Source organism: Pyrgilauda ruficollis, unplaced genomic scaffold, assembly GCF_017590135.1.
Source record: "Pyrgilauda ruficollis isolate IOZ18807 unplaced genomic scaffold, ASM1759013v1 scaffold21, whole genome shotgun sequence".
NCBI classification, from domain to species: Eukaryota; Metazoa; Chordata; class Aves; order Passeriformes; family Passeridae; genus Pyrgilauda; species Pyrgilauda ruficollis.
In genome coordinates, this window is record NW_024520318.1 from 9,768,585 (window position 1) to 9,789,029 (window position 20,445).

A 20,445-nucleotide genomic window follows, 5' to 3' on the forward strand; every position below is an offset into this window, starting at 1 on the left:
CAAACAGGAAAAGCATTGCCTTTAGATGAGCACAAAAATCAAGAGCTCAAAGATGACATAAGGAAGAACAGCAGACCTAAAAGCCACAAGCTCACAAAGATGAGGACCAGCCACTCTATCCAGGTCAGCAGCCTGTCCAGATCCAGAGGCTATGCTAAGCAAGACAATTCCTCTGGTGAAACTTCTCTAAGAATAGCATTGCTGTTATCAGTCATCATGCAACTTATGGGGCCCAAAAGCATCTTCATAGACCCTGGTCCTAAAAACATTCAGGTGATGTCAGCAATAGTTGTCTCAGCCTGCTGTGACCACCAGAAGGCCAAGTCAGAGCAGCAAGGATGCTGCAAAACAGCAAATTGGCTCACCCTCTTCTTGGCATTCTCTTCCCATGCAAAGCTGCTTTGGTTATCTCACATCTACCTCTCTCCCATGGCATGTTGAAAACCACATCCTTCTCTTCATCTCCAGCTCCTCCTAAGTGCAGCCCCTCCTGACCCTGCAAACAGCCAGGCCCTCCCCTTCCTGCTGGTGCTTCCAAGTGCCCCCATTGTGAATCATCTGGCAAGCCCCGAGAAAAAGTTATCCATGAATTAACTAAACTCAAAATGAAACTCAGACCCCACCCCAGGCCGTGCTGAGCCATGGCTGGGCTCCACACCAGTGCTGGTTCCAGCCAGTCCTGCCTGTGTAATTCAGAGAAAACTTTTTGCCTGAGGCTCTTCGTTTTCTGAAACCAGCGGAGCAGCACAGAGCTCAGGGCCCGGGCACTCAGAGCTTCTCCCAGCACACCACAGCCATCCAAACAGAGCAAAGCAGCTCCTCTCCCCACCAGGACGAGCCCAGGGACTCCTTCAGGCTGGGCTGTTTCAGCTCTGGCCCAAAGCCAGCGTGCAGCGGCTGGGAACAGAGATGCTCTTGGCCAGTGAGGTCCTGGATGGGGTTACAGACCCTGCTCCCCTGAATCATCCCACAAGGCAGGCAGAACAGCAGCTCCCCCCATCCCAGGCTCTGAGAAGAGAGGAGCAGCAGGCAGTCATCTTCCCTGAGCAATTCTGGCAACTGCACTGGATTCCAGGAAATATAAATAACTACTCAGCCATCTGGAGCTGTCCCTGGGCTGGTTAGCAAAGGTTTCTCCCAGGCTCTGCCCTGTTCCTGCTGGCTACTCAGTGCCAATGCAGAAAGGACAAAGGGGGTGGCACAGTCCCCACCAGGATCCTGAGCAAACTTGAGTCTTGCTCCTGCCAGAGACCGCCTTCACTCAAGGCTGAAAGAGACCCTGCCTTCAATACAGGTCCAGAGCCACACCGAGCCAAGGGCTCACACCAGGGCTTGGGATGCTCAGCCCCTTCCCAGGCACCAGCCAGGCTTCAAGGTGCTTAAGGAGAAGGACAGGCAAGAACAGACCTCTCACTCCAGCATACATCACTTTTCTTCATTTTATTCTTTTATTTGTACAGCTATATTTTACAGAATGCATTAATGCAGTTTAGACACAGCCCAAACCCTGTCTCCCGAGATTGTTTATAACACAAGCATGTAAAATAAGACCAAAAAAAAAATCCAAAACAAAAAAAATAAAACATTCCCCCACTTAAGAGTTCCACCAAAACTCCTTTTGCAACATCAGGCTGTACCTTGAAAAAACTGAGCTCAATATAGTCCATACACTGAAAACTTCCATTGAAAAGAAAGGCACCGTGCGAAACCACATTTTACATATATACAGACTGAGAACTAGAACAAAAAAATTACACTTTATTATTATTTTAAATTCCTTCTGCAGCTTTGTTGGTTTAATACACACTTTTTTGTAAATTGTAAACCTTCACTTGCAAAAAAATACAAATACACTGATGCATTTAGACAAAATATTTTCTTACTTGTACAGATGCAATACTTTAAAATATCTCCTTAAGTGCTCTATCATAATAAAGATTCTCAGAGTGGCTTCTGCCTGCAGAGTCCAACTGAGCCTTTAATGCATTTTATATATTTTTAATATAGCTTTTTTAAAGGTCTATATATATTTATTTTATATATATATTTATATATTTATATCTATATATATTTACAACTCTGCCATAGATTCCTTCACCTTTGGTTAAAAAAGTTAAAGCCCTCTCTTTAATAGCATACTTTCTCTTTAAAAGAACACACATTTTGCATACAAAAGAAAAAAATCTGTTCCCATAAATCAACATTACATTCCTCATCTTCAAACGGCAAAGGCTGTGAAGGTTAGACTCCAGAGTTTATCAACACTCCACTGCACAGACATTTAAAATGACTATTTTAAATTTTTTAATGTTTTATATACAGTAAGATCTGAATAATTGTATTTTTTCTTTTTGTTTCACATAACTGGGAAAAATAAAACCCGTGTATTTGTAACTTTTTTTTTTTAATTTCTAATGTTTTTCCACCTATCTGTACTATGGGTTTAGAGGCACTCCATCATGTGATGAATATTTTTTCTCTCTCTCTCTTTTTTTTTTTTTTTTCTCTTTTAAAGTGTTGCAAGTATCCTTTGGACAGCTTCTCCCCGCCACGCCCCCCCGGACGACCTCCTCCTGGGAAATCCTGCGCCTTCAGCAGGCCTTGGGGAGCTCGGGAGGCACCTCGCTGGCCGAGATGCGGTACTGCACCTTGGTGTTGGTGATGGCCCCGTGCTTCTGCCGCAGGTGGAGCCGCAGCTGGCTTTTGTGGCGGAAATGCAGGTTGCACTTCTCACACTGCGGGGCGACAGGCAAAGAGAGAGGGTGTCAAACGCCGTGGCAGAGGACATGTCCTCCCCTCAGGGCACACTCCACCAGAGGCCCCAGAACACTGCACCCACCATACAGATGGACAAGGGGAAAAGTGGGAACATGGTGGGAGGAGCAGCACCCCATCCCAGGCTATCAGCAGCATATATTGGTTTATGGGATGCACAAAGGGCAAAATCCCTGAGGAGATGGCTCTGGCTCGGATGGACATAGCACCAAGCTCCATATCTAGGTGATCAAACCAGCTACAGGGCTATTTCTGGAGCTGCTTTTGCTTTTGACTTCTGCTGAGCTGAATGGCTCCAGGATGTTTGGATGTCAACCCCTTCTTGGATTCCCTTTCTAGCAGATGGTGAAAGCCAGGAAAGCCCCAGCAAAGAGGCTGGGAGCCCACAGGGCTGCAAGCAAGGCAGGGCATACTGCTTGCTGGGTGTGATTATCACCATCAGAGGGGAACTCAGGCCAGGCAGTCTGCTCCTTTCCCCCATCCCCACACACCACAGGCAGCTGTAATTTAAGCCACAGCTATTTGAAGAAGTGTGACCTTCTTCCAGATGGGGTGGAAGAAAAGAGCAACTAAGATGTACCCAGCTTGGGCTGCATGTCAGTGTTTCCAACACAGCCACGCCTGAAAAAATACCACATCAGCATCAGCTAATGCCTGGGAGGGAAATGGGGCACGAGAAGCAGGGATGTGACCTTGGTGTGGGGCCTGACGAGGCTGGCAAAGGGCATTAGGATGCTGCAACCAGGCTGTGCAAATGCCCTTGTGTCTTCCCAGCCCCCCAGGCTTGGCAGCATTGTCCCCCAGCCTAAGCTGAGATTCCCCACTACCTAAAAAAGCAGGGCCACTCACATGATACGGTTTCTCTCCTGTGTGGATTCGAAGGTGACTTTTGAGGGTCTGCAGGTGCCGGAAGCGTGTGCCGCAGATCTCACAGGGGTATGGCTTCTCCCCGGTGTGAATGAGCACGTGAGCACGGAGGTGGGCCACCTGCAGAGAGCAGCCCTGGGTCACAACAGCCCCAGGGAGGATGGCATCCTACTGGGAGCAAGGGTATCCCTGTGGGAATGGGGTTCTGCCCACACAGCTTTTTTGATCTCTTGGGTTATAGGTGGGAGTCAGGGTCTGAGCTTTGGTACCTCCAGTCCTTAAGACAAAATGGAGCAGAATAGCCACAACCAGCAGTCAGGCTTCCTTACTAAGCCAAATTGTCCCCCTTGGACCTTAAGGTCCATATTTATCCTACAACACCATGGGAAGAGCTGCCCAAGGTAGCAAGCTGGCTCATCATCACCCTCCTCTCTGCCATGAGGCATCACCAGTCTGGGTGGTGAAGATCTGCCAGTCTTGGGCAGAAAATCTAACCATATCCCACCTCCCCAGGCACTGCGGGTCCCAGAGGCTACACGCACCTGGACAAATCTGGCCCCACAAGTCTCACACTTGTAGGGTTTCTCCCCAGAGTGGATGCGTGTGTGGGTTTTCAGGTTGGCTGGTCGGTTGAACTGTGCCCCGCAGATGTTGCAGCGGTACGGCTTCTCTCCTGCAGAGCCCAAAAGAAAGGGTGAGGGATTAGCTACAGGTGTGCTCAGCACCCAGGATCCATGGTGCTCCCCAGAGTTGAGTCCCTTCAGGTGCCAGACCCCATGGCATGAAGCACTAGCCCTGATTCCTGTCCCTTTTGGAGATGGCAGTGGACAAACAGCATTGGGGAGGGTGTCTACAGGGCAGGGTGAGCTCAGGAGGTAGCTTTTCTCTTTTGGATCGGGAGCTGCAGCCTTCAGGGCAAGAGAGGAAGTCAGGCAGCTATGCCAGCAAGGATTAACAGCATCGTTCCTCCTGACCCTGTGACAGCAGCTGGCACCTACATCTCCCTACAGCTGTCAGTAAGCACCCTTGAACACTGCCCTGGTACTTGTGCTGTCTCAGCCCCCTGCACAGCCCTCCTGGAGCTCAGCTGAGACTGTGAGAATTTGGGTCTAATTCAGTGCAGCAGCACAGAGTCATCAGCCCAGACTTCCCATCCCCAGCTTGGGAACTGGCTGTTGATATGTTAAGTATTAAAAGCATGAAATAAAATAAGCCCTAGGTTTGTCAGCAAATGACTAAACCCTTAATATCCTCTTCCTTTCTCAGCTTTCATTGTGCTGATTCACAGAGTCCATCCATTCACAGATTTTCCCATCAGCAGAGTTTATGCCAAGCTAGATGTGACCTGGATTTCTAGGATGTAAAAATAAATCTCAGACTTCTCCCTAAATGTTCTTTCAACTATTTTTAATCTTTTTTTTTTTTTGCTTAAGTCTACCACAAAGTTACCTGGAGGCCACGCAGTTGCTCCCAGTTATGAATTTTGCATGACACCTTTAAAAACAGTGGTGCACAGTGCTTTACAGCAAAGGAGGTTGAGTTCCAGCCCTGCTGCAAGGGCAGGTATCTCCCACATTGCCAGGTTTGGTGCTCTGGCCAAGGGCTCTCTGGCAATGCCAAGTAAGGCACCTTGCTCTTCCCAACAGGGACAGCTTGTGACACAGGGTAGAGGATGCTGCACCAGGCACAAACCCAGCCATAAACACCCACATGCTCACCAACCCACAGCCTCCCCAAAGCTAACACTGTACCTGTGTGGACGGTTTTGTGGCTGGCGAGGTTCCCCTTGTAGCGAAAGGAGGCCTGGCAGCGGTCACACTTGTAGGGCTTGTCACTGTGCACTTGCAGAGAATGTCTCTTGAGAGAGGCCTCCTCGGAGAACCGGCAGTCGCACTCGTTGCAGAAGAAGGCTCCATTCTCTGGGAGGGCAGAGAGAGGAGCAATCAGATGGACAGTGCATGGGTCACCTTCTTGATAGGCTATGGGATGGATTTGAGGTGGAGGAGAGGGGCAGCCAGAGCAAGTGCTGGAACAAGCAGCCAAGCGCAGGTGTTCACATTCAGTTGTGCTTGCACTGCGCTGTTACTCCCGGCCTTGTGCACACAGCGACAACATGCATGGTTTGAGAGCAAAGTTATCATGAGCTCTAGTTTAGAGGTTTCTCTCTCCTTTAGTGACACACAGGCTGCTTCCAAGAAGCCAGCATGTCATCTGGACATCTTCCAGAGAGGTCCATGAAAGCTCTCAAGATATCAGGCATCCTCTGAAGGATGCTCAGCTCTGGAGCAACTCCTCCTGCACCTTCAGAGGTGTTTTAACCTTTACAGTTACAGAGGTCTGCCTTGAGCTTGGAAAGATGATCACCATCCAAATCACAAGGCACGCTCCCCCAATAGGAGGATGCCCAACTCTTACATGTGTTGAGTGTTACCACAGTGAGGTTCCCTCCTTGGATCTCTTCCTACACTACAGGTGGCAGTGCTGCATTCCCCCTCCCTGAGCTACAGGCAGATGAGTGCACAGATACCTGTCTTTGGGCTTGTGGGGTTTTGTAAGAAGATTGCAAGCCTCATTATCTGCATTTCCCCAGATGTGCACACTGGGCTCCCTGATAATAAAGATATCATGACGGATGCATGAGACATGCCAGCTTGCCCAATCCCCATTATGGTCATTACATCTGTCAGGCTTGTTCTCCTGTGGTTCTGGTGGGGTGGGGTGCACTTGTTTCCTGTCCTTACCTGCTAGGTTTGCAGCAGGTGACTACCTCCCTGCACAAGGTATCTGGATGGTGCTGGGGAAGGGGAGGAAGGCAGCAATTCCCATGTGCATGTGTCCCTCATATGCATGCACACAGCTGGGCAGACACTTAAGAAGGGGCTGTAAATCACTGTGGGATCCACCAGCATCTGGGACAGGTCTGACTGAGTTTGATCACGGGTCAGTGACGGGTCCCTACACTGCACAGCCCCCCAGCTGCTGGCTGAAAAAGATAACCAAGGATGCAAGACTCACCGCAGCTGGAGTCAGAGTATTCAGACTGGGTTTCCCCCATCTCTTCTCCAAAATTTGAGCCAGGGGTATGAAGGCACATCTCAGTATGTTGTGGGGACTGGCAGCCACAGGAGCTGCACTTCGATGAATGCATGTACAGTGGGGACTGCCCTTCGCTGCTCCGAGGGGACCCATCCCGGGACCTGTGGAAGGAGAGCAGCGTACACAGCTGTGAGAAGGCCCTTGCTGTGCTCGAGATACCGTGGGTGTTTGCACCCCTCCCAACACAAGGGACAGACATGCTTTATGGGGACATCTTTGTTGTGAGTGCACAGCATAGCCCTGATCAACAACAGATCCTTAAGCTTCAAACCTTCAAATGTCCATCACCAAATAACCTCAAATGTCTTTAGGAACATCCAGGTCCAGAGGATAGCATATTGTTCCCTGAGTCTTTGGCCATTCCAGTGCTTATAGCCAACAAAAAACTTGAAGCATAGGGAGTCTGGTGGAAACGCAGACTAGGCAAATCCAGGCTCCAGAAATCATCCAGAGTTGCTCAAGTTACCCAGTGATTCACAACCCAAAGTTCCCAGTTCCTTTGCCAGTCCTTGCTGGCACCACTACAGTGGGGACGGTGGGCACTCAATGTCACTGGCAGCCCTCCACCAAATGCAGGGGATTCCATCTGCTCATGACTGGACTTCCCAGCCCAATGCAACAGATATTTCACACTTCCAAACCCTCACCAACAACGCAGGAAGTCCTGTTTCTCGGGGGGGGAGGGGCATGGGGGTGGAAATCTTCTCACCTGTTAACAATATTGTTGAGTCTGCTCGCTTGTGGGATTGTAGAGTCTTCACCGTTCACGCTTATCTTGGTGGGGGATTGCACATTGAGATGCTCCGGCTCCATGGACTGCTGGCAAGTGGACATGGGCACATAGGTGCGAGGAGAGAGGGTTCCCATCTCGTTCTGGTCAGCGCTGTCTTGCTTGGTGTTCTGGTTGAGAGAGTTGAGGACAATGAACTTGTACTTCTTCCAGTTGCAGGCTTTGGGGTCTGTGGGGCTCTTGGTGAAGAGGGAGCTGGAGTTCTGGCCGATACGGGCATTCTTGCTGCTGCTAGACTCAGTTGGTGAGTTGGGCTGGCAGTCTGACTTCTGTGGGCTCTGAGGGCTGATGAGTCCCTTGCGGTCCAGGGGTGTGTTGGTGGGCTCAAAGTGCTGGCTGATCTCATCCTCTGAAGAGGTCCGCTCCTCCTCTTTGGCCACTTTATCACAAGGGAAGTAGGGATTGTTCCGGACTGAAGGGATGACAGGTTTGGGCCCAGAAGCCACACTGTAGTGCATGTCACTCCTGGCTTCTTCAGCAGCACCTTCTTTTGGAGCATAGATGGTGGCGTGGCACATGTTGGCAGAGATGTCAGTAATGGTTCTCACGTACTCGGTGGGGATTGTCCTGGAGCTGTCGCACGGCAGGATCCTCTCCTTGGGGAAGGCACCCGCCCTTGAGAGTTCAGAGAGAGGCATCCTCATCTCCCGCAACTCATCATCCACTAGGAAGCTATTTAGAGGGAGAGGGCTGTATCCATGGTAGGAAATGGGGGATCCAGACAAACTGTTGATCAAGCCAGGTGCAAAGGCCCTCCCGTTGCAGAGGGACCCGTTTTGAAGAGGCATGCCGTTCTCTGAGACATCTCTGCTCCGATAAGCCATCACCTCTGGGTGGCCCAGCATCCGTCCAGCCAAAAACTCTTCCCTTGGGGTCTTCACAGCAGACACCATCTCTGCTTCACTGGAATCAGGGAAAACAAAGTAATTGTTTAGGAGGGAGACAAAGTAATTTTCAGCTGTTAAAGATACATTTGCAGACACTTTGCCAGTTCTTCCCCCGCCCACCCAAACACACAGTCCCAGGCTCTTCAAAGCTCACCAACTGCACTCACCTAGACTTGACAAACCTTCGGCAGGTGTCAACCACGTGCTCCATCTGCAGGTAGAGTGCTGTGGCCATCACAGCCATGATATTGTTCTCCCTCAAGTTCAGGCGGGAGGTGTACATGAAGTCCAAGAGGATGCAAAACCCCTCAGGGTTAATTTCAGGATCCAGGTTGATAACATTCAAGTTGCACTTGAGCTGGTCAGTGAAGATGCTGTAGAAGAGGCCACTGCAGAGGGAAGACAGTAGAGAGGACAAGTGTTATGACAATTCAAAGGAAAATAAGGAGAATTTGTAGGAAATCCCTGAGTACGGAGTGGGTTCGTGAATGGGAAGGGAGGAGGAGGAGGCAATTACAGAATTCCCTAAGCTTCCCCCTTATTATCAAGCTTGGTTTCTCAGCTTAGTAAGCGTCTTCTGCACTGCACTTTTCCCAACTGGAACAGCCTGCTTTTAGATCTCACCTGCTCAACAACTCCCCACTGCCTCCATTTAGTAATTCCCCAGCTTTTTTGGTTTTTTTCCATTGTTGTTCTTACCACCATCCCCCTTCCACTATGACTCATTTCTTTCAGAAGCCTCTCGGGCATCCACACAGTTTTAAACCAGAAAAACAAAAAAAGGAGAAATGTTGGCACAATATTTTTCAGACATTTCAATAGTCAAAGCTCGGCTTTTTGAAATCTTTACACCATGTCAGCAAGAGAACCTGGAAGGCATTTGCTGTAATTCAACTGGGCAATGATGGGATATTAATTAGCATTCACTGGGAAGCAATTCCAGCAATCTTAGGAGCTGGAAAGGGATTTCAGACCCCATCAGGCTTAAAAAAGAAAAAAAAAATTAATCAACTAAGGTGGGTGCAGCCAGCAGTCTGGGAGCCAGGGAGGAATAGCTCTAAAAATAGCAGTGGCAGGGGTCACCTCGGTCACAAAAGACTAATTCACCCCAGTGAACATCCAGCCCTCTCCTCTCCTCTCCTCTCCTGTCCCTGTGGCACCTTTGTGCTTTGCCTTCAGGGATGTGCCTCACAGCTGCTGTGCTCCTGCTGGTCTCCATGGGCTGTGCGGGTACACAAGGAGAGAGGTGAGGGCAGCACACTGGAGGGAAGCAGACTCAGCTCTAATCCCATTACAGGTACAAATTTCTTGGCAGCCCCTTTCAGCTTTCTCTGCCTCTGATTCCCTGTGAATCCCACGAGCCCCCACAGGACTGCAGCAGTGCTTCTGGAGGCCAAAGGCTGAAGGAGCAAGGAGGGAGCCAGGGAAGGACCCTATTCTCACCTGCAGGCCATCAGGACTGTTTTGTGGGCTCTGAACTGCTCCCGGTTCACGATGATGACAACATCGGTCAAGATATCCCGGCTTCTAAGGCGGTTGAGATTGAGGAGGACGTCGCTCGCGTGGCGCGTGAACTGGATGCAGCTGTCTGCCGGCGAGGCCATCTTGAGTCTGGGAGACAGAAGCATCAGAGCAAGATGAGAATGGAGAACAACCAGGCAAGTACCCTAAACCCAGGGAAGAGACGGCTGCTGCTCTGGAACATGCTCAGATGGCCAATTTCTCCTGGTAGGGGCAGCACCAGCTCCTCGGTCCCAAGGCAAACAGTCCTGCACCACACCAAGCTTTTGCCAGGCTGCCTAATGAGGTCCCTGGTCTCCCGATAGCAAGACCTGGCACGTCTCATCCCACCCATCAAGCTGGTGGGTGAAGGCAATCAGACCCTCCTGATGATTAGCCAACCATCTCCTCTTTCTCCCTGCCTCACCCATGGCAGCCCCACCCCAGTCCACTCCGCCCACTCAGGTTCATCTTCATAATGTTTCCAACATTAGAAGCTTCTAGCCTTCTAAACTCCCTCAGGAGCCATCCTCCTCACCTGTGTGATGTCTGGCTGCAAATCCAGCCACAGGAATCAAAACAAGCCTTAAGGTCTCAACTGAAGTTGAATGATTTCAACATCTGGAAAATCCAGCCCACAGTGGCATACCAGCCCTCACCCAGGAAACTACTTTCCTGCTCCCAAGTGGTGGTCACTCTGGAGAAGACCTGTCCACAGTTTCCCAATTAACTGGTGAGGAGTAGAACTCATCTAACCTGCTGGGCTGCTACCCACACGATGGCCCATGAGCAAGGTTTGGATTAGTCGAGGAATATGAAGCCTTCTCCCAACACAACACCTATTGACACATCTCAGAGGTGTCCTCCAAGCGGCACCCAGGCTGGCCCATGTCTCCCTGAGGTTTGGGCTGGAAAGCATCTTTGGTGTTAAATTCTTCGATCATCAACCCCCTCCCAAAATCCTGACTCCTCCTTCCCCAGTGGCACATGAACATACAGTAGTTTCTACAGAGCAGCTGCTCTCCCAAAATCAAAAGCCAGCTGGGTCTAATGAAACACTGCATTAAGGAAAAGGGGAGACAGATTAGGAGGGAAAACACAAAATTTAAATTTACATACCCAATGCCTCAATTCACAGTCCAAAAGTTTCTTTCAAACCTACAAATAAATCAGAAGAAAACAAACACCACATTAGCTGGTAATTATGAATTGGCCATGGCAGGTCACAAGGCTGCTATTTCGCTCAAGTATCAGTTGGATAAAAGCTAGAGATAACAAACCTTCTACTCTCCAGTAAGGTTAACATTTGTTTCTTCCGGTACAGTACGTTCTTATCACAATCACAGGCTTTGAGAATCCAATCATAGCTTCTTCCACACCCTCTAGCCCCAACCATGGGCGGATGCCAAGGAGGTTTTCATTTCCATGACTCAGGAACTTAAAGGCAGGTGGGGAAGGGAAGTCAAGCGAGAATTTTCTCACCACTTCTTTTGGCGATAACTCTTCCCCTGCCAAAACTGAATTCCTGTCTGGTGCCACATTCAAGTCCCATGCCATACTCCCAGCACCTTGTTAACAGGTATGACATACACACAAATATCTGCTGCCACTCTACTCAGAAACCTACATGCTTCAGCCACGGGTGAAAACGCCCTGGGATGGGATTGCTCAACAGATTTGGGAGGATATAGGTGTCAAGTACCAACGTGACTTGGCCAGGACTGCATAGGAAGCCAGTGGTGGAGACAATAAGGATGCAGAACGAACGTCCCTTCCCCTTGCTGCTGCCAAAGCCTTCCCTTAAACCACAAGCTGTGTCTCCAGGCACTGGCTTCACCCAGCAATGTAGCTGGGACAGAACAGCAAAGAAACCCAGGAGTTAATTGCCTTGCAGAACTCATACTAATCCTCCAAAATTCACTTAAACCAAACCAATTGACTTGGCACCAATGCAAGAAGAATGTCCTCAGAGAGTTGCCTCAGCAGGTGGAAGCACAATAAATAAGTGAGCCAACAAACCCCAAGACCTTCATCACACCATTTTGAGGACCAACCCCTAGACTGTTAAGACTGCAGGAAGCCCAATAATCCCTGTGAGACAAGGGATTGTCAAGTGTTGCCTCCCCTCTCCCATGCAGGAGATGTGCAGGCCTGGGGCCCAAGATTCCCTCCCATCCCCAGAGCCACTGAGATGAAGAGATGAGATTTAAGTCAAGGTATCACGCACAAAACCCAGAGAGTGTCTTACAGCTTTATTCCAGCCATCAAACACAAATCTTCAGAGCTGCTCTGAGCCTGGCCAGCTTAAAACTTTATGCACATACAAAAAGTGACTCATTTCCCAAATACTGCAGACTCTGACCTTTCTGTACGCTCACTGCCAGCCACTCACTACCGTCAATTGCAAGCCAAGGGACTCAGTGTTCTGCAAGGAGCCCAGTGCAGACCCCTGCGCCCACATGAGCAGATGTGTGTGCTTGGGGCAGCTGGCTGGCACCCCAACCTCAGCCACACTAGCAGACATACTCTGCCAGGCTCTGGGTAGCCACATCAGTGTCACAGAGGTGAGGAGGTGACCCTCTTGTAAACCAACAAAGTTACAAACAGCCAGATGAACTCTGTACCCCTGAGCATCATGTGAGAAGCTGCTAATGTCGCCAAATCCCCTTATCCACAGTGAGGGCACAGCACTGCCGGGGGACACCCAGTTTCTCTCCTGGAGCTGGACCCCAGCACAGCCCCCTTCCCCACCCTTCCAAGTTATCCCTCCCAGTACAGTGCTGCTGCAACATCCACAGCCCCAAGAGCTGGGCAGGTGCATCCCAGGCAGCTCCTGGCTGCAGGATGTGGGCATGCAAAGGGAAAGGGACTTTCCTTCCTCTCGCCGTGCTGAGCCGGGTTAACCCTGCCCCTTCCAGTCCCCGCACAGCACTAGCTCTGAACCCCAGCACAGGAGGATACTCAGACCAGAGAGAACAGGAGAGAACAGGATGGCAACAAGGACCTGAGACCAGCGATGGGGAGCAGAAAAAAACACTGCAGGCAAGCATGGTCTTTGCCATCTAAACCCCCCTCAAATCCCATGAGGTTCCTCCAGGCTCAGCTGGGGCCAGAGCATCATCCCACACCGCACCCCTCCCCTCTCCTCCAGTTTTCCTACCCAGTACCTTGCAGGTGTGGGCTCTCTGGCAGTGCTCGAGGCTGTGTGCCAGGGCTGGCTGTGCCCATAGAGGAAGGTCTGGAAAGGGCACAGGGCCCATTTTAGGGGTGGCCACACGGGACAGTCACTGCTGTTGCCTTCCAGGAAGGCAATGGGTCTGCCCCAGTGGTTCAGGGAACAGCCCTTCCCTGCCGGCACCTCCCCGAGAAAACCCATTCCTGGAAAGGAGCCCAGAGCTGGCTCTGCCTTCCCTGCAGCTCTGTGAGCACAAGGAGGGTGTACCTTCGTGTGGGGGAACCTCCTTCAGCTCAACCCCAGGCAAAGGGGAGACCCTCTTTACTCGCTTACCCTAGGGCAGAGGGGAGAACCAGGGACTTCCAATCCGTTTTTCTGCCATGCCTCTCCATTGATCTACTCTCTCTTTTCATTCATCCTCCTCCCACCCTGTGCACAGGAGGCAACTCCTTGCTCCCCTATCTTTCTTTGCATGGTGATACCCCATAGTCTTAACCCTTCTCCCACCCCCAATCGCACAGGCAGGGAGGAGGGCATCAAACACTCCCCCTCCCTGGGCCCCAATCTCCTACCCCTCCAGAGCCTGCAGCGCCGACTCACATCACCTTACAGGGGTGACTGGGTGAAGTCTTCCTTCCCCACAGCCTCATCCCACACAGTGTTCTGAAACTGCCCGCCCAGGGGAAGCTCCATCCTGCCCTCCTCCCTCCCAGTCCCTGCACCCTGCAGGGTCCCAGCCCCATGGGAATATCCCTGCTGCCTGCCAGGGCGTGCTGCCAGCTGCTTCTCCACCCTGCCAAGGAATGCCTGCTTTCTCCCAAACAGGGATCAGGGGGACAACCAAGAAAATGAGGTGGGGTGTGGGTGGCTGCCCCAGCAAAGCCATGGGTGCCACATGCCATGGTGAAGAAGATGCTTTTGGCTGTGGGTGTGTGAGTGCCCAGCTCAGCTTTCTGATACCATGCAATCCAGTGTCCTTTAGTTGTCACAGCAGTTTTATTAGTTTAGTAGCTTCTGATTAGTGTCTAGGCCAAAACGTGGCTGGGTTAATAATAACCCAAGAAGAGACTGAGAGAAGTCCATGGTGTCAGCACAGATCAAAAGCAGCATCACCAGTGCAAGCCCTGTCGTATTTTCCATCGTACCCTTCCGTGAGCGGATCGCACTCGCTCTATCGAGCGGTCTCAATCTGATCCAATTTCCTGCCAGCAAACAAATGTTTCTAGGAAATGCAATGCATTATCTGGACGGGTTTATTATCAGCATTTGGAACCAGGAAAACTGCATATTTTCTCGAGCGCCGCAGGGAACTTTATAGTTCATACTTCAAAAGAGGGTTTAAAGGATTGCCCTTGAAAGCTGGCCCAGCTCAAGTCTCACATTGTTTTGGTCTTTGCAGAAGAAAATGCAGAGGAGGGAGGGGATAAGCACGCTAAAACTGCCTCCAATATTTTCCTACTAAAGAGGACTCCCCTGCCCTCTACGGAGCCAAGCTCTGGCTGTGAGGCAGAGGCAGTGCGTGCCCTTGGGAAGCAAGGAGTCGAGCCTTCCTCAGCATTTCAAACGACCCCAAGCAATCTGGCACATTAATTTTTCAAGGGAAGGCAGGAACCATGTGTCCTGGCTGAAATCTAGGGAGCTACTCCAGAGAACAGAAGATGGACTCCGTGCCCTGCCAACACGGAGCTCCGCACCGAGGTGCCGACCGAGCACAGGGTGCAGCCGGAGCTCCCACAGCTGAGCTGGGTCCCTGGCCCAGCTGGGCTCCAAGGAGGTGTCTGATCATCCCTACCCTGCACTGGGACAGAAAATTATCGGCTGGCACCTGACCCTCCCTGTCTCTGTACTCCTGGGGCTGAGGGTGGCACAGCTCCTGGCAGTAAGGAACTGCTCTGGCATCCCGCCTGGGTGGGATGAGACACATGCACAGCTTGGGGTGCCTTGGCCAGGGCAGAGACACCCTCTTGCCCCTATATTTAGCCAAACAGATTTAAGGAGGTGAATTTCAAAGGGTATCTAGTCCTACAGGACACCTTCTTCAGGACCCATTCAGAGCCCGCTGTCCTGCAGTGTGCTTGTCTCAAGCTCTCTCCTCCATAAAAAGGGGTCCAACATTCCCCATGGATACCCAGCATACAGCCCAAAGGCAGCAACTGACCAGGAGAAAGAGGGGAAGGAAAACAATATAGATCAAAAAATTCCTACGCCCCTCCCAAATGCTCCTAGTTCTCTCTCTGGTTTAGATGGGAAGCTCCACTGAGATTACTGGGGTTTTAAAGCAGTCCTAAGGACTACACACTTGCTCCAGTTTAGGGGTGTGTGTCTTTTGGCTGCCAGCATCCTGCAGTGATGCTAACATATAAGATCTAGCATGGATTTTAAAAAGAAAAAAAAAAAGGAAAAAGGAGGACTACATTTGCAGTCTAAATTTGCAGTCTGAAGGAGCTTACTGGTCAGATGCTGACTTTTGGATACTGATCTAACCAAACTGCAAACTGTGAACTCCTGAGGTTTGCCAATGCCTGCTGTAAACATGGAAACCAAGTGTCACTTTTTGCCAAACAGAAGAATGGTTTAAAAATAGATCTAGAGAAGAATACAGGCACTCGGCATACAAGGCGCCCATTTATAGACTCCCATGCTACTATAAAATAGAGCAAGATGTTATGAGCACACAAGCAACCTTCCATCAAATTTAGATTTTACCAACTTCTCAGAAAAATGAAAACAACATTTCAGGCTCCAGCTGAACCAGTAAAAAAGCTCTTTGAGTGAAGTTCCCAGCCCAGCTATTACAGCATACAGACTAAACCAGGCATCAAACAGTTCTTCAACCTGAACACAATAAATATATGAAGGTACATAAATTGCACACTGAGAAATGCATCTACTGATTAGAGTTTCATTTTATTAGTCTATAGGCTTTGTAAAAAGGTTTTATTTTTCATGGAGAAATAAAGTGAGAGGACAGTCCTACCACATAGGACTGGCACACAAAGTTTTACCACTTGTATTTGTATGGGGTTTTGAGGATAACATTACTGTTTACTAAGAAAAAAAAAAATGTGCTCCAAACCCAAACACTATTCCTACAAATTCATATTGGGCTGCTGCAGTTGGACACTGAAAGCTTTCCCTGCCCAAGGGGAAAAAAATAGAAAAAAAGCATAGCTTTACAATACATCCTAAATTAGGCAAAAATTCAAGGGCAGATTAACACCACAACTCGGAAAGATTTTCACATGTGATTTCATGACCAGACCCAGAGAGAACTCCATATGGAAATGTCAGTGACTTTAATAAGCACTCGGTTGTTTCCAATTAGGCTCCTTAACTAAGTTCAGTGGCATCCAGAGTTTCCTCTGCCACCTTCCTCCAAGCTGGCAAGCATTTTTTTTTCTTTTTTTAACGAGCAGTTAATAAACATGTTCCCACTCTCCCGAGGCTGCCGGCCCCGCCAGCCCCGCGCGGAGCGGCGGGAGGTGACACTAGATGGCACCAGTTCGCTTTGCTGCAGGAGCAATTTTTCCCCTTGGAAAATAAAACACCCCAACCAAACCTGGAAAACATATAATTTTGTCGATGTAATTCTGTTTCTCTTAAAACGCATCTGAGCAACATTATTTTTATGAGCTTTTCCAGCCTTGTTTTGAAAAACTTAATGTTTCTGTTAGGTTTATTTTTGTACCATCCAACAGCCGGCTGAATCCTCCCTGCGCTGCAAACAGGGATGTCTAAAAAGTGTCACAAAGCCTTTTGATGGATTTTTTTTTTCGCTTTGTTTTTGGGGTGGGATTTGTAAGAATCACTTCTCATTCCAACTTCTTCCTTCGCAATAATAACTAACCAGTTAACCTCCACTTCCTCTCCCAATATTGACTCAGACAGTCAGAACTGAGGGGGATTGGAAATTGGAACTGAAATGCATCTCAAGAGATCTTTGATCTGTTTTGCCAATCAAAACTGAACACCAAGAGATGAACTCTTTTCTTACTGGAACAATACAATAATCCATTCTTCTGGAAAATTTCTAGATACCCTTTGAATATTTTAATGGCTTGGTGATACGTTTCATGGGGCAAAACGTTTGCCATCTATAATGCAAGTTTTAAAACCTGCAATCCTACCCTTAGGAGAAAATAACAGAATCTTTGATTCTGCTTCTATATGCATATATAAAGAGAGGATTCCCCTAAAATATTTTTAGAGCAATTTTTGAACTGTGACCCACTCAAGGATTGGAGGAAGGAGCCTGCATTTGCTCCTAAAGCTCTTATCCTTTAAATTCTTGAAACAGTATGGCAAATAATAATTTTTAAAGCATTTAAATGCTCAGGAGAGGAATCAATAAGATTCCCAGATCAAATAAGGGCCTCATCCCAAACTGGCCTGCTGACACTTCCACTGGCACGAGTAGCAAATTTGGCCCAAGACAGAGATTTGGACAAGATACTCCAAAGTGGCAACTTCTCACTGAGCCTCATCAGTCTGTCCCCAGCCTCCCTTCGCATTGATCCTGCGCCTACTGAAATCAGTGGAAAAAACTAACCGGGGATGGGTTTGTTTTTGTTGATTTTGACTCATGACTTTAAGCCCAGATTTGCCTTTTCCCTGGAAATGCAACAGGGGGGTTAAAGGCAGCTTTTTAGGCACATCTGAGAGGCTGCCGCGGATTTTTCTGAGCAAACGCCTTGCTTTCTGTTTCCCTCCTTCCCAAGAGGCGATTTCATAACATTTCATATTGTGACTTTGCAAACTACAGGCGGGGGGAANGGCCGGGAGAGGTCGCTGCCGTCCGACCACGAAAGTTTTCATAACAAAGTTGGGCTTTTTCGGTTTTGTTTTGCCTTTTATTTTTAAAGGAGGGGGAGGGGGAAGCTTAAAAAAAAAAAAAAAAAAAAGAAAAAAAATGCGCACACAAGATCACGCACCTAATAAAAACAATTAAAAAACCCCCAACCAACCAAAACAAACAGCGCTCTGTCTTGCCCGGCCGCTCTCGGCGGTTTCGGGGCCGCAGCGGCGCGGGGGTTGCGCGGCTCCCCGCGGCCGTTCGCTCCAGGAATAGCGTGTGGCCGGGGGCCAGCCCCGCGGCTGCCGCCGGCAGATTTACGAGCGCCTGACCCCGCGCCAAGTCCGCCGCGGTAGTAAACACAGGGGAAGGGCTGCGCTGGGGGCAGCGGGGGGCTCCGCACGCAGCGCGCCCCGGACCCCGTCCCTCGCATCCCTCGCACGGCTGCGCTCCGCTTCCCCCGCCCGCCGCCTTCCTCCCGGCGGGGGACGCCCGCTCCTCCCCACGGCTGCTGCTGGTGGTGGTGGTGTTGTTATTATTGTCATTATTATTATTTTCAGCCCTACGCGTGATATTCAGAGTCGCTTCATACACTTTTGCCCCTTCGCGAGTTTTGCACCGCGGTTGGGTTCCCGGCCGGCAGCCGCCCCGCACGCACCGTCGAGGCGAGCGCGGTCCCCGCCGCCCCGGGCCGGCGCTCCGCGGTGCTCCGGGGCCGGCAGCCGGCGGCGGCCGAGCCTCCCCGCGGGCTCCCCCCTTCCCCGGGCAGGGAAATGCCGCAAGTCTTCTCCATCACCGCCCGCTCTTAGCCCGGGGCTTGACAGATCACGGCGCAGCCCCGCCACAGGTTGCAAAACGCACCAGCGCTTTCGCGGTAGCGCCGGGGACAGAATGACAATAATAATGCTTTAATAACAGAAACAGAGAGAAACGGGGGCTGGCGCGGAAAGGCCGGTGCCCGGTGCCGCCGAGCCCCCGCGCTGCCGCCAGCCCCGCTCCGCGGCAGCTTCGTGCGGCGGCGAAACGACAACAGCGACACAACACGCAAAAACCATTAAAAAAAAAAAAAAAATTAAAAAAAAAAAGAGAGAGAAAAAAAAAAAAAAAAAAAGAAAAAAAAACCAGCAAAGAAAAATAACACACCCCGACCGAAGGATCCAGCCATTGAGAGCGGACCCCGAGTCACGCCACAAGCCCGGCGGCCGCCAGCGCTCGCCGCCGTCCTGCGCCCGCGGAGCGGCTGCAGGTGCAGAGAGCAGCCGCCGCCGTCCCCCCCGTCCCCACCCGGCCGTCACGCGTGCGGGAAAGCCAATAATCCCAGATAACCGATAATCCCCGGGAGAGGACGGCGAGGGGAGACACTCCCACCCACCCCCTCCCCTCCCCTTATACACGCTCCCAGCGTTAAAGACATGCAGCCACCCCTATTTCCCTGTTTGTTTTTTTTTTTCTCGCCTGACAGCGGGCAAGGGAAAAGGGGGGGATGTGTATGTGAAATAAATAAATAAATAAGGCAGGGAAAAAAAATTAAATTGAGATGGTAATAATAATAGTAATAGAAAAAAAAAAAATAAAGGGCACCTGCAGCGGGAAAGGGTGAGGGGGGGGGGGAAGGAATGAGGAGGGAGAGGAAAAAAAATGGGTAGAAATATATAGAGGCGGCTCCGCGCCAAGCGCCGGAGCGGGGCAGGGAGGGAAAGAGGAGGGAAAAAAAATGGAGAGAGAAAAAAAAAAAAAAAAAAAAAAAAGCGAGCGAGAGAATTAAAGGGTAAAATCGGCCGCGGCAATAGAAGCAGCAATCACCTGGTCTCCGGGCTTTCCTAGAAACTCCTTGCATCACCACTTCTAAGAACCCCAGTTCTAAGAATCAACAGAGCCCAATTCTCGGAATTTGAGCTGCGGACTCTACCATCGCGCTCGGCATGGGGAGGGCCACGGACCTCCCCCCTCCGCGCCTTCCGCGGCGCCGCGCCCCTCCCGGTGTGCGCGCTCCCCCGGGGAGGCCGGCAACGGGGTGGGCGAGGTGGGGGCGCGTATCTCGGGGGGGCCGCGGCGGCGGCGGGGGTCTCACGGTGTCTCCCCCCGTTCATCCCCCTCCCCGTTCCCCCCTTCCAGCAGTGGTCGCGCCCGGCCGGCGGGTCACGTGGCGGCGGGTGCTGTCGGTGACGTGGGGGGCGCGCGGGCGCGGAGCAGCGCGCGCGGCGCGGATCGAGCAGCGGCGGCGACGGCGGGAGAGGAAAACGGGGGGTCCCGGGCACAGCTCCGGGCGGTGCAAACACACATCACACCCCCCTGCCACCACCAGCCTCCGCTTCTGGCTTTTTTGGCTTTTTTCTTTATATATAGATAGATATATATATATATGCATTTTTAATTATAATTTATCTTTGTTATTTTTTTATTTATTTACTCTGGGGCGGGGGGTCACTTTCGCGTTTCTAAAACACCCTCCCCCCCTTAAAAAACACCCCAAACCAACCAAACAACCCAGCGAGCAAAGCCAGGAGCCAGCTGCATTGTTCTGGATTTTTGCTTTTTTCCTTTAATTATTTTTTCACTCATT

General features: G+C 50.5%; 1 protein-coding gene across 2 annotated transcripts; it reads right to left on the reverse strand.

Annotated features, from left to right (window-relative positions):
* Positions 1-1,425: 1,425 nt before the first annotated feature.
* BCL6 (BCL6 transcription repressor) lies at positions 1,426-20,224 on the reverse strand. 2 transcript variants are annotated; one of them, XM_041467891.1, is made up of 10 exons: positions 19,686-20,224; positions 11,035-11,073; positions 9,859-10,026; positions 8,583-8,804; positions 7,448-8,431; positions 6,658-6,839; positions 5,394-5,561; positions 4,185-4,315; positions 3,625-3,762; positions 1,426-2,735 (listed from the first exon to the last, which is right to left on the reverse strand). In XM_041467891.1, exons 3-10 carry the CDS (start codon positions 10,017-10,019, stop codon positions 2,592-2,594), a joined length of 2,130 nt encoding a protein of 709 aa, XP_041323825.1. In that variant the 5' UTR covers positions 10,020-10,026; positions 11,035-11,073; positions 19,686-20,224; the 3' UTR covers positions 1,426-2,591. The 2 variants fall into 2 exon arrangements, with proteins under 2 accessions (XP_041323825.1, XP_041323826.1); XM_041467892.1 differs by lacking the exon at positions 19,686-20,224 and adding an exon at positions 19,026-19,567.
* Between the last annotated feature and the right edge of the window lie 221 nt (positions 20,225-20,445).

Bases quoted from the DNA above. Each gene is read 5' to 3' on its own strand.
- BCL6 (XM_041467891.1), bottom strand. From the start codon at position 10,019: ATGGCCTCGCCGGCAGACAGCTGCATCCAGTTCACGCGCCACGCGAGC. The intron at 6,840-7,447 runs GTGAGAAGATTT...CTCCTTCCACAG, and splicing joins CTCAACAATATTGTTAACAG to GTCCCGGGATGGGTCCCCTC. The intron at 3,763-4,184 runs GTGCGTGTAGCC...TGCTCTCTGCAG, and splicing joins GTGGGGCCAGATTTGTCCAG to GTGGCCCACCTCCGTGCTCA.